We start from the raw sequence: 14,425 nt of genomic DNA on the forward strand, positions 1-14,425 counted from the left end.
CCTTGTGTACCTGCAACTAATATAACCTTGGATGTTAACTATACCTGCAACTAATATAACCTTGGATGTTAACTATACTGGGGTTAAAATAAAAAGTGTATTAATGTTTAAAAAAAGAGAAAGAACAAAAAAGACTCATTTCAAATTTCCAACCTCTAGAACTGTAAGATAATAAACTTGTATTGTTTCTAATACTACATTTGTGGTCATTTGTCACAGCGACAATAGGAAATTAACACAACATCTTATTATACTTTTAACGACTGTGACGCTTAGACATTATTACCATTAATTTAATTGAAGCTATGGTGAAAAATTACAAAAGAGGGTCTGAAATTGCCGGGTCTTTCCACACTACCCACTTGTGTGGGAACTGCTAGCATCTAAGAGAGCTTTGGAGAATATAAAGCAGACAGAAGGACAAAGGAAAAATATGATTTTTATGGAAGATACAGAAAGCATCAATTTCCGTCTACTTTGCACTGGGCAAACGCAGGACTCAGGGAGCTTACCACTAGTGAAAGGACCACACAACAGTGCATCTGCCAGCTGAACTTAGATAAACAAAAAGTTCGGTGACATTGCAAGGATGTGAAAGGAGAGCCTGGAAAGAGTTATCTAGACTTATCTACACAAAACAGTCCATAGAATCACCACCTTGAAAGGATACAGGAAGGTACTCTGACCTGTAATGTAACATACATCTGAACCCTCAACTCCTACCCTTTTAAGGAGGGAAGTCCTTAGAACTGCTTTTAACCTTGACTTTCAATGCAATTCTATTTTAGCTGTACTTCGATTTTCCATAGGAGACGCCCCTTCCCTTTGTACCTGTGAGACGGGGGACACAGAGCACAACACTGAGACTGTTGGAAAACAAAACTGGTTTCTTTTCATGTTTATACTTTCTGTCTAGCCTGCAGTCACTTTCTTCTATCAATAGGTGGTGAGCTTGTATTGGTTAGGCAAATGTTGATAGTTTATTGAAACTGAAGTAGGAACAGAGGCAGTGACAAGTGTTTTTAGGCACCGTCAGAGGAGCAGACAAGTGAAATCCGAGGACACAAAGAGATCAACTGCCTTTAACTGACGTGAGATCTGTTCTGTCCTAAGTTATCACAAAACGACAGTCTGTAACAGTGACATAAATCAGCCTCCTCAAGTAAAGCTGGCAGAGTATACAAGCTTACAGTTGTTCTCTCCACTTTATTCTAGACTATTCCTTATTATTCAAAAGGGCCTATTAACCAAACTAAGAGAATTTTAAATATAACCCTTTCCCTTCTTCCTCCCCAGCCTAGTTCTATCCAATACTACATGAAAAAAGAATGTAAGTGTGTTTTGAAAGTTTATCCATTTTCAAGCCACACACCACACACACACACACACACACACACACACCCCTTTCATTTTCCAATACCTCTTTCTGGATAGAAGAGAATAGACAATCCCTTGCTTAAGAACCTTGAAGGAAAAGGTCTTTTGTTCCCATTTCACATCCTCAACACACGTCTCACCTGCTATCTTAATATTCAGGTTGGCATCCAGAAGCAAATTTTCAGCTTTTAGATCACGATGAACAATGTTCCGACAGTGACAAAAATAGACGGCTGCCACAATCTGTTTAAACTTCCGACGGGCCTCCTTCTCTGCCATTCTGCCATGGGCCACCAGGTGGTCTGCGGTGAAGAAGAGCACATAGTCAGTTCTCAGTTTGCACATGGCCATTGCTTCAAAAGGTGGACTCCAGGAGAGATGCCAAGGGGCCACCAGAGGAACAGTTGGGGAAGTGAAACAAACAAATGGCAACACTTGAGGCTCTGGTCTGTATCTACAGAAACCCACCAGCAAGCAGCCCCCAGATCGTTTTCAGCACACATGAGAGAATGCATAGGACTACCTATGCTCTACCATAAGAGAAAGGAGCTCTAAGGGTTATGATGGCATTTTTGGAGAATCATCGCATTCAACACCTCCTCTCTCTTATCTCCATTGCAAGAGATTACATACACACAGCAAACATATGCATGAAGATAAGAATCAGCAATACTTCCTGTGCTAAAGGGTGAGTCAAAAAACAGAGTCACAATAATCAATCATTTTGGGAGAAGAGCATACAGAAGTTAGTCATTGCTAAGGCGGAAAATGGCTTTATATAGGAGCCCATGTATGCTAATCTTTCTTCTGCTTTCTCAAAGTTTTGCAGATTAACATAAAATATACTTATTTGGTGACTATACTCTGGAGTGCATAATAATATGCCAGATAAAATCCATCTGCATTTATGTGTTTCTCAAATATTTCTTAAATTGTTATTAGTTTTTATAGACAATAACAGAAAACAAAGGCAAGTTTCTACCACTTTCAGTGAAATGATTTTATTGGCAACGTGGCTAACTAAACTACAGCAAAAGATTTTCCATGTGATGAGCTTTGTGATACTATAAACCAAGCTATCTTTGATATTTAAAAATAAACTGATAGACCCAGAGCCAATCCCATTAATTACCAGTTACCAATACCAATAAAATTAAGTATTTTTTCTAATACTGGCAGTAGGTTTATACTGAACCAATGAATCCTAAACCCCAGTTCTTCGTCTAACTAATAACATATCAAGATCGTAACAGCTGATGGTATTAGAAACACTGGCAATACAGCTAGCTCTACTCAAAAACTTCCCGTCCTTAAACAAACTCATCTATGGTGGGAAAAGAACACATTTGCCATCCTAAGAATCCCGAGATAGTGGGAAAGTAAAAAAAATCAGACAATAAAAATACGTGTATTACTGTTTATCAAGAATAGTCTCAATAATCTTTACCCAACAGTTCTGGCACCATGGAAATCACTGACAGGACCAGTCGGATACATCTCTTCTTCGTCACGAAGAGAAAGTCTGGCCTAAGACACATGCCCTAGTAAGTAGTAACTACCAAGACTGAGGGCTTAGGACAAGAAATGGGGGTAGTAGGTGACGAAGGGGAGCCAAATGACAATCCACCTACATAGCAGATTTTCAAATAATTCAAACTACACTCTGACCACAAAGAGCATACAACTTTGGAGATCAAATCCTACAGCAATCTTAAGAACAACGTCTCATAGGATCACTGAAATTATTAAGAAAGGCCCAGAATTACTGTAATTGTTCGTGTTATCAGTGGCTCCTACACCAGTTTCTTGAAGCATTTTGCTCAAGAACAATTCTTTATTATAGTTGAGGGGACCAATTTAGTAGGAAAAGAGAGAGAGAACAGGAAGTGTTCAGCTTAGAAGTCGAAAGGACTAGAATACCACTTTCTCTAGGAGTTCAGAGGTGGTGACAAATGAGCACACACTCTGGTGTATTTATGCTTCTGGTGAGATCTGTCAAATGAACTTTAAACAACACAAAGTCCCTAACTAGGGACAGTCACTTAATATAAGCTGTTAAAGAACTGGACATCCATCAAACGTGCAACGCTAGGTTTTCTTTTCAGATGCCATTCTCTCTAACAGTACCTGCACCTTTGACCCTCTATCCCTCTTAACCCAAGGCCTAATTATTCTAATAATATGTTTTAGCTGCTAAACTTCGTCTAATTAAAGGGCTTTGAAGAGACAGCTATTCTTGAGAAACATAAAAATAAACCCTTATGAAGGTTTACCATCAGAAGCTCATTTGGCCAAGCCACCCATTAATTAAAATGCCCAAGAGACATTCGTCTGGCAGTAAATACTAATTACCAGAACACATCAAAGAGCTTCTTAAATACAACAGAATGATTAATTTTGTGATTTCCAAAATAAGTGATTTTCTTTTATTAAAAAAAAAACCTCTTTATATTTTCTAAGTACTTTGTTTTCCTAAAATGACTGGAAAGTTCTCAAACTTGCTACACAGGCCAGGAGCTGGTGGAATGCAGCCTCGTCCTATTTTATCTCCACAGTGACACGCTGGCTGTCCTTGGACAAATCATTTATACTGCCAATATCCCCACCTCTTGATCTGCTGAACAGAAATAAACCCTGTTACACACTGTGGCCAAAGAAAGGAGAGCCTATTTGGGAATAAACTTGTACTATGATGAAGAGTTATCCTGTATGATACAACTTTAACTTTCAAAGACATTTAAAAAGCTGTTTTTAAAAAGGCCCACTCAGTATTATACAGAGGATATTCAAGCGTTTGGCTAATAGATCTGAGGTTCGTCAGGATTCAGAGTGCCTGAAGGTAATTATTACATACACCCAGAGTTTCTGTTACATGGTTCTGGTTAAAAGGCATTTGTGATAGCAGCAGCCTGGGGAGAGGAGCTGAAGCTGTACAGTATTTTCTCAAAGACGCCTACAGTATCCCTACAGTTATGAATACAAAGATATACAAATCGCTTTTCTAAAGTGCTGGCTGCAAGCATCGGATCTTGTTTTTCTTAGTGACTGTGCTTGCTGCTCGTGTTTTCTCCGCTTCGGGAGCTTCATGCTCCTTTCCCAAGACAGGGCTGTCTTAGCAGCTCCGCATCGTTCAGACCGTTCAAACTCTGCCTTTATTTCTGCCTGTCTCAGGACGGCTGCCACCGCCACCCCATGCCTGGTCGTCTGCTTTCTGAGTAAACCTATGGGGGCTGGTGGGTGTGCCAGGAAGCCGGCAGCCTGCAGCGGTTTCCAGTCCCCCGCTCAAGCTGCCTTTCAGCTGCCCGCGGACAAATGGCTGCTTTATGTTCCTGTGTGCCCTACAGGCAGGCAGCAAAACTTCTGCAAGCTCAGATGCAACATTTAACTTCCAGCAAAGAAACCCAGAGCAGTCGCCCAGCCTGGCCTTAACCCAAATTCACAGCATTTGAATAAATCCTGCGGTCATTTCAGAAGGCACATGGAACAAACAGGCTCCTGAACCACTCAAAAGACAAAGTTTCTTTTTTTTTTTTTTTAAGATTTTATTTATTTATTTGAGAGAGACAGACAGACAGACAGAGCATGAGAGGGGCGAGGAGCAGAGGAAGCAGACTCCCTGCTGAGCAGGGAGCCCAATGTGGAACTTAATCCTGCGACCCCAGGATCATGACCTAAGCCAAAGACAGTTGCTTAACCAATGGAGTCACCCAGGAGTCCAACAGTCAAAGTTTCTTAAAATACATTCTGAATCTTGTTGGGATAAACGTCAGTTTCAAGGAATGCTATAAAATGGTTCTACCTTCTTCCAAGGAGCTCAGTGAGCTAGTTCTCTTATATACTGCATAGAAGAATATACATACTATATATCCTATGCACTGTATATACCCCATCCTCCATCCCCAACTTCCCACATGGCAGTCTGGCCCCCGCCCTCTGCGCCCAGCCACTCACCAGTCTACACCCGCGATGCACCAACCCCAACACAGGACGCCCCCCTTCACAGATTCACTACTTATCTACTTAGCAGCCCCTCTACCTCTGGGGCAAACTTTCAAGTTTTTCTCTATCACAGCTCCACTCCAACCACTTCAGTCAAGACAAGGATGAGGGGACAGTCGAAGGAAAGAAAATGGGTCTCCTGTTTCAAGCTCTTAGCAAAAGGAAGGAGTCAAAGTTGTCTTTCTCACTTTGCAATCACCATTCATCATTTGGCACCGGACTTCTTTAATCTTTTTTATTGGCTCTTCCTCATGAAACAGGAAAAAGCCAGTGATACCCAGGGATGTATATTCCTCACGAGTAGAATTCTTAGAAGGGGAGGGAATGAATTCCAAAGTTTAAAAGTATCAGAGCGAGCACATGTATAAAATTTGCTTCAGAATTCCCAGCTTGTGATGTTGGCCTAATCCGACTCAGGAAGAAATATCTTGTGGTACATTTAGATTCTGACCTTTCAAAGAGAAAAAACACATCTAAGGCGGTCTTAACTTCCCTCGACCAGCTTCACTGGAGTGTCAGAGCCATGCCACTACTGGGATGGGGGGTGGGGAGCCAACACTTCTTAAAATAAGTCACTTTTCCACTCTAAACAGACAGTGTCTCCATTTGTCTGCTAAGTCTACGACTCTAAGTGATCCAAAACACCAGCTGAAAATGAACATATCCTGACAGCAGATCACACAAGAGGGCAGGAACTTTTCATTTTTCATGATAAAGAAATAGCCCAGTCCAGAAACGGGGGAGTGGCTGTGGGCTAAGCTTAGGTGGCCACCTGAGAACACTTCTACCCATCCAAGCTAATCACGGCTGGCAGCTCTGTGCTTTGCCACTCATGTCTATCATTTCTTCTTTCTACACCCATGGAAACGACTTCCTGTTTATCAAACAAATGCTTCTTTCCAAAAGAGCCAGGGCGAGGCCAAGAGAACTCAGCTGCCTGGGAGAGCAGGTTAACGAGAGTGCACTCGTGCGAGTGTCATACGGTCCCTAACCCACGCAGACGGGTGCACGCCTCAAGCTGCTCCGGACTGGAGGAAGGAGGTTTGCTACTTTGTTTTCCTTGCCAAGAACTCAACCACCTCACACCAAACTTCTTGACTTGTTGCTGCTTCTTATTGATATCTTTTTTCTTCAGGCTTCCAAAACTCTTGTTGTCATCCCATTCTCTTTCCCCCACACCCACATCCAATCCGTCAGTGGATTTTATTAGCTCTACCTTCAAAATACATCCAGAATTCAACTAGCCCTCACTCCATCTCCAACCCACCCTCAGGACAGCAACCTAGCCCAAAAGCCATGATCTCCCTCCTGAATCACTGTAATAGTTTGTCCTCCTGCTCCTAACTAGTACCCCTGATTCTGTCCTTGGCCCCCTGCGACACACTCTCAAAACAACTGCCAAAGTCATAAAATTTTAAAAACTTTTTACTTTGAAATAATTACAGACTCACAGGAAGTTGCAAAGAGAGTATGGACAGAGCCCACGTACCCTCTGCCCACAATGGTCAAATCTTACCTAATGCTAGAACAACATCAAAACCTAGAATGTGACACGGGTACCACGTGAGTCCAGTCGTATGTCATTCTACCAAGTGTATGCTCATGGAGCGACCACAGTACTCGAGATATGGAATGACTTGTGAGTTTCTCATTAGTGAGTGTTCCTGCAGATCTAACAACAAAAAGCACACTCTCTTGCCCTCTGTCTATCCCAAGTAAATTAAGCATTTTCCTTCAAAGTCTTGAGAAAACACAATTTCTTTGTGAAACGCTTACAGTCACAAGATATGCCTTAGCTCTTTAAGTTTTAAACTAGAATTATTTCGGTTGTTTCCTATGCCTCCTTACTACATGCAAAAGAATGTTCTCCATATAATCGATGCTTCATAATTACAGGTTAACTCAAGGACTATCAACCAGAGAAAAGATTATAAACTTTTATAAAAACGTGTTTCTTTACTCTTCACTTTGCCACTAAACTAAGTTTATAAACTAAGCCTGTTTATGTTCAGTCTTTATAACAAAAACGGGCTATTCTTCCAATATGAAGTCCTTTCAGATTAATGTATAAAAGAGGATTTGTTTTCTTATAGCTTCTTAAAAAAATACTTCTAGACTAAGCATCAAGCCCAGGCAGCCTAGGAAACGGAATCCCATATATTCCAAAAGGCCTTCCAAGAATGTTGTTCAGACATTTCTTATGTAGTGCAAATGTTTCACACGCTACGCCCATACCCATACACTAGCAAATGTAGGTTGGCTAAGTTTGCAATATAGAGGTTATTCCCTCATTCCTAATATAATCTGCAGGCTCCAAATCAAGCTCATTCTTTGAAAACCATCTCAAAGGTCATTTATCTGACGCTCTTCCTAACCTACTCACCCACCCTAGAAGAAAATGCTGCATAATTTGTGTCTAATGGCCTTTATTCTATATATTTCTATAATGTCAATTGTATTACAATTATTTAACATGTGTGTCTTCCCTTTTGAACTAGGCCTTCTTGGCCTATGGATGGGTTTCTATCTGTGAATCCCTGTAAGGTATAGGAGAACATGTACTGTGTGCTTCTGTTTACAGGAAGAGAGAAGTAAATTTTCTTTCATTTATTTGACAGTGAGAGAGAGAAAGAGAGAGAGCACATAAGTAGGAAGAGCAATAGGCAGAGGGAGAAACAGGTTCCCCACTGAGCAGGAAGACCTGATGCGGGGCTCCATCCCAGGACCCTGGGATCATGACCCGAGCTGAAGGCAGATGTTTAACTGACTGAGCCACCAGGCATACCTTAAAGGAAAATTTTCTAAAAATGATTACTTATATGGGGATGAGAAAGGGGTGGAAGCTAGATTCTCCTGAACGTACCCTCTTTTATAGCTTTAACCTTGGAAACACGTAATGTCTTAAATAACTCAAACAATTCACAACTGAATCAAACAGAAGAAATGGTAATTTCTAAAATTTGAAACCAAACTGAATAAAGGTGAACATAGCTGTGAATTAAGCTATGACATAACCAATCAGAGAATACTTGTTTTAAGTGACACACACAGTATTTTATGTTAATGGGATATATCCTAAGGACAAAAAGAACCGGTCTCCTTAATATTGAGATTGCTTTGAATCAATTTTGCCCCATTCTCTCGTATCAAATACATAATTAGGCTAAAGTCATTTGGAACCACAATTTTTAGCTTAAGACAAACAAGATCTAAATACATCATATTCAAGAAGTTAAAAATGCTGAAATCTTAAATTCAATTGGAATGTTAGTACAGACTCCCCTTTACATTCCTCTATATAAAAAAAATACATATTTCCTACCTCTGTCCCTGAAAAGGCCTCTAAGCAATGACAGTCCCGTAGCAGTAATAAGTATCCTGAGGGCACAGAGTCTGGTCTCTACGTGCTATTTTCCACTTGAAAGAACCACAGCTCCTAGGAGACATGTTTGATTCCAGGTCGGAGACAAGAGATGTTCAGGGTAAGCCTGTGATATCTTACCTAAAAGCAAGGAAGCTATCAAAGACTACTGCGATCATGTCAAAAGGACACAGGAGTCAACTTAAAGAGGATCCCGTGGCTAAGTGGAATAATTTAAACACCAAAAGAGTAACAACTCAAGGGACTGAAAGACATGAAATGTATTAAAATTCCTAAATTTGTAATGATATTACCAATAAAATCGACTTTTTTTGATCACCACTGGAGACGGATAGAGTACCAATGCATAATTCTGAAATTTAGCACGAATGAAAAGAATCAAGCACTTATTTTGCCTTTATTATAGTTTCTAAATAGTTTATAAGCAACGTTCTTTACAAAAGAACTAGAGCTAACAAATACAGAAAGAATGAGAGAACAGAAAATCACCCTTTTGCAACTTTTAATGAAATATCTGCCTAAGCAGCTAAATAAGAAGAGTGGCTAAAACATCAGGTCAAAGGTTGATGGGACACTTTGTAAGAACTTTATAAAATTGTATACATCACTGTATACCTCACTACAAGTGGGGAAACCAGACATTACACAACTCCTGAGATGCTATAATAGGAAGACGTAGTATTCTTGCCCCCGTTATCCCTACACTGGCCTGTGTTTAACCAAACCACTTTACAAAACATAGTGATCTAGGGGAATGTGCTGAGTGACACAAGGAAGACCCGAATCCATAACGTGGGAAATTTTACAGGATGATCTAGTTTCTTCAACAAATAGAAGGCACAGAAAGTAAGTGTGTGTTGGCAGGAGAGGGTTAGGGTTGTTACAAGTGATTAAAAATTGGAGACGCTTATCAACTTAATGGATGTATAGACTTTGCTACATCATGGCTTAAGCAAACTATAAAAAGATGTTATGACTGGGCGCCTGTGTGGCTCAGTTGGTAAGTGTCTGCCTTTGGCTCAGGTCAGGATCCCAGGATCCGGGGATCAAGCCCCACATCAGGATCCCTGCTCAGGGGGGACCCTGCTTCTCCCTCTGCCTCTGTATCTGCCCCTTGCTTGTGCTCACTCATTCTAGTACTATGTGCTCTCTCTCTCAAAATAAATAAATAAACTCTTTAAAAAAAAAAATAAAAAGATGTTACGAGACACAAGGAGAAAACTAAACATGCCATGCTTATTAGTAAAAAAAAAAAATAGTTAATTTTGTTGGGTGTAAAAGTGGTATTGTACGCTTTAGTTTTGATTATGAAAGAGTAACTGATGCTCGATTTACTCTCCCACTTTAACCACCTATAAAATTCAGACTGTTTGCAGACATTGGACAATAACCAGCAAAAGATTATGATTCTTGAGAGAAAGAAAGTATAAGAGGTGAACCCCATATTCACCCCAAACCACAACCTAGGGAGACAGAGCCCAAGCAAACAGGAGGATAGGGTAGAGGAAAGAGGTCAGAATTAGGGGCTACTAAGGCAGCTAGAACTTGAGTGGCAGGAGGAGGAATACCAACAATTAGCACAGAAAATCCACTCAGGGGGTGCCTGGGTGACTCAGTTGGTTAGGCGACTGCCTTTGGCTCAGGTCATGGTCCCAGAGTCCCGGGATCGAGTCCTGCATCTGGCTCCCAGTTCCATGGGATGTCTGCTTCTCCCTCTGACTTTCTCCCCCTCAGACTCTCTCTCACTCTCTCTGTCTCAAATAAATAGACAGCATCTTTAAAAAAAAAAGAAAAAAAGAAAAAAAGAAAGAAAGAAAGAAAAAGAAAATCCACTCAGGTCCTTGGCTAACTCCCCAAGTGCACATGTGCAAAGTAAGACTATGGAAGGTCTAATAGAAAAAACTGATGGGAGAATGAAAGCTAAAGAGAAATTTTTAGATGTTGCACAGCATTCAGGAGATGCTGGAGTTCAAATTCAGCTTATAAGGAGAGACCTAATGTAGGTACTCAGTTGAGACCCCAGAAGACAACACCTTAGGAATAACGGCAAAACTCATAAAACCACCATAACAATGCCTACAGGCAACCCTCAACATGACCAAGTTGATCCATCTGTAATTTAACTTCCTGCCAGAACAGACTCAACATCACAAAAGACAACATAATCCAGAGTCTCTACAACACGTCACCCGTAATATGTAGCAAACAACAAAAAATTACTAAGCATGGGAAGAAGCAGGAAAAGTAACTAATAGTCAAGAGATTAAAGTCAGTAGGAGCAGAACCAAAGATGACTCTAATACTGGAGTTAGCAAGGAGTTCAAATGACTACAATTAATATATTAAAGAAAACAAAGGAAAAGACATACAAAAAGGATGAAAAGATACAATATGTCAAGGGAAAACCAGAATCTAAAATATATATAATCTAGGGCTCCTGGGTGGTGCAGTCGGCTAAGTGTCTTAACTCTTGGTTTCGGCTCAGGTCATGATCTCAGGGTCCTGGGACTGAGCCCTGTGTTGGGCTCCATGCTCTGTACAGAATCTGCTTAAGACTCTTTTTTCCTGGGGCGCCTGGGTGGCTCAGTGGATTAAAGCCTCTGCCTTCGGCTCAGATCATGATCTCAGGGTGCTGGGATGGAGCCCCGTATCGGGCTCTCTGCTCAGCGGGGAGCCTGCTTCTCCCACTCCCCCTGCCTGCTTCTCTGCCTACTTGTGATCTCTCTCTGTCAAATAAATAAATAAAATCTTAAAAAAAAAAAAAAACTCTTTAAAAAAAAAAAAGACTCTTTTTTCGTGCTCTGCCTGCCTGCTCCCATACTCTCTTTCTCTAATAAATAAATCTTTAAAAAGAATATTTATATACATACGTAATCTTATATTCTAAAATAGCAAAACATCTGAAATTGAGAATTTATTAGATAGGTTTAACAGCTGACACAGAAAAAGATAGGATTAACAACCTTGAGATAGGTATTATGGTTATGTTTCCTAAAGTTCTCATATATAAAGGAAAACATTAAATATTTATGAATGAAATTATAATGATTTCTTTAAAATACTTTTAACAAAGAAAAGTAGGGGAAAGGATGAAACAAAAACAGCAACATGTTGATAGTTGTCAAAACTGGGTGACGAGCACAATATCTAATGAACAGAGTTATATATAACAATATATAATGAACAATATATAATGAACAGAGTTCATTATATGTTCTCTTCCCTCTTACATACATTTGAAAATGCTTGTATTAAAAAGCTTTTAGAAATGGAATCTATCATTTGTACACCTGTGTTCACAACAGCATTATGTCCCATAGCCAAAAGGTGGAAACAACCCATGAATCCATCCTGGATAAATGGAGAGACAAAAAGTGGTACAAACACACAATGGAATATTACTCAGCCTTAAAGAGGAAAGAAATTTTGACACATACAACAACATGGATGAACCTTTAGGACATCATGCAGAGTGCAACAAGCCAGTCACAGAAGGACAAATACTGTATGATTCCACTTGTTGGAACTACCTAGGATAGTCAAATTCATATGGACAGAACACAGAATGGGGATGCCAAGGGCCAGGAAATGGGTAAATGTAAAGTTAGTGTTTAACAGACACTGACTTTGAGTCTTGCAAGACAAAAAGAGTTCTGTGAATGGACGGTGATGATGGTAGCACAATGACATGAACATAATTAATGCCGCTGAACTGCACGCTTAGAATGATTGCAACGGTATACTGTATGTTATGCATATTTCACCATAATGGCTTTAAAAATGGAATCAGTCAAGGAAGCCCGGACGACTCAGTTAGCTAAGCATCCGACCCTTGATTTTGGCTCAGAACATGGAAGCTGTCTGATATTTTCTCTCTTCCTCTCTCTGTGTCCCTCCTCTCCCACTGTGCTCTCCCTCTCTAAAAAATAAATAAATAAAAGTGGGATCAATCTCAATCTCTCTCTTACACACACACACACCAGACCAGAAAATATCTTCAGAACATCAAAGTTTGAAAGCACACCAAAATATAATGCACTAATTCCATATTATGTGATTAAAAACTCTCCTTATATAAAAAGTTAATTTCTAAATATTATGATTAAAATATTCTTAATTTTTCTAGTAGTTTCACTTTATCAGAGAAACTGCATTTTCCAAAGGTCAGGAAAAAAACAGTTCAAAAAACCCTCAGAAAAAAATATTAATAAAGGAGCCAGGCAAACATATTCCTTTGGGACTTGCATATATTAAAAGCAGCAAAAATATTTTGCTAATTCTTGGGGGCACTTATTTTTGTATAATGGTAGAATGGGCCTGGCGATCACGCAACCGTGAATGGATGTTTACCAGTAAAGTAAGGTCATCAAACTACGTTTTGAGGCAAGAAGCAAAGGTGGCTTCTTCATCCATCTGGGGCAGGTTGCAAACATAAATGCTAAAGTCATGGCTGATATTAATAAAACAAAACCCCCAAATGAAGAAGAATGAACGGAAAATTAATTGGGGAGGAGACAGAAGTTAAATGTCTTAACTCAGAGTGATTAAACAAAGTTCAGGGAGATAGTTATTTGCTTCTGTCAGCAAAGCGTTAGAAAACTGCTAGTTTTTATAGCCAAAGGGAGTAAATAATTCGGTGGGTAAATAGTATTTTAGTTGTAAAGATATATAGAAGGTCATAAGGATTAAATATTAAAAACAAGTTATAAACAAAACACAAACCCAGCTTGTAGCAGTGTGTTCAAATAAACAAATGTGATAGTGTTCTCAAACAAGTAGAAGGTCCTAAGATAACACATAAAAAAACACATAACATCTGGTAGGCATGGTCATACAAGTCAGTCTCTCCTATGCTCTGCCCAACTGGTCAGTCTCTGAGTGTCCTGCAGCATAAATAGATGGCTTTCTGAGAAGTTCTAGGTTCCATACATGTTGGCACCATTAGGAAGTGTTATTTTTAAGGTGCCAAGAATGTCCATAATAAATCATACACACTTCAACAAACTGCTGTTAATATTTTATTATGAATGCCCCTGAGTTCTGCCTGGTATTCAGGAAACTTCTCTTGATAAAATACTGGATTTATGACTTCATGGTCTCAAATAGGAAGTTTGGGGATATATATCTAAAGAAATCATACTGTGGAAGTTTTAAATTATGAGTTTAGTGGTTTGCCAAACTAACCAGTTTCTCCATTCTGTTTGTAAAATTAAACACACCCACACTGTCACAGCTGCCCATTTGTAATATAGTTCTGAATAGTATCCAATAATCGTTTCAACAAATCAAATCAATGAGTAATAAATATTCATTCAATGACCACTTACTGGAGCCTATTAAACTTCTTAGAATTCATAATCTTCAATATCTTTCTCCGCAGTCATCCAGAAAACAAAAAGATATTTTTTTCCCACATCAAAAACTCGTTAACTAAAATGTGTTATGAAATAACAAGAAAATTCCATTTTGACTTGATTATACTTCTTTGCAACACAATGAAATCATTTATACTGAGTGCTTACTGTATGTTAGACACTGTGTGAAGCAATGAAGACGCCGATGCATAGAATTCGAATGCTACAATCTGCAATCTAGTGACATTCTTTCAGTCACTTAGTCTTTCATCCAACTGATCAATAAATATTGACTAAGCAGGTATCCTCTGCG

At 39.5% G+C, this 14,425-nt stretch overlaps 1 protein-coding gene across 7 annotated transcripts in view; it reads right to left on the reverse strand.

The window, feature by feature from the left end:
* The window catches only part of SIK3 (SIK family kinase 3), a 248,299-nt gene that overhangs the window by 75,434 nt on the left and 158,440 nt on the right, over positions 1 to 14,425 (reverse strand). For all 7 annotated transcript variants that reach the window (XM_059181601.1, XM_059181603.1, XM_059181602.1 and 4 more), the window contains exon 4: positions 1,518 to 1,679. In XM_059181601.1, the coding sequence (XP_059037584.1) occupies positions 1,518 to 1,679 (162 nt within the window). The remainder of the gene's footprint in view (positions 1 to 1,517; positions 1,680 to 14,425) is intronic.

This window comes from Mustela lutreola, chromosome 1, assembly GCF_030435805.1.
Source record: "Mustela lutreola isolate mMusLut2 chromosome 1, mMusLut2.pri, whole genome shotgun sequence".
Taxonomy (NCBI): domain Eukaryota; kingdom Metazoa; phylum Chordata; class Mammalia; order Carnivora; family Mustelidae; genus Mustela; species Mustela lutreola.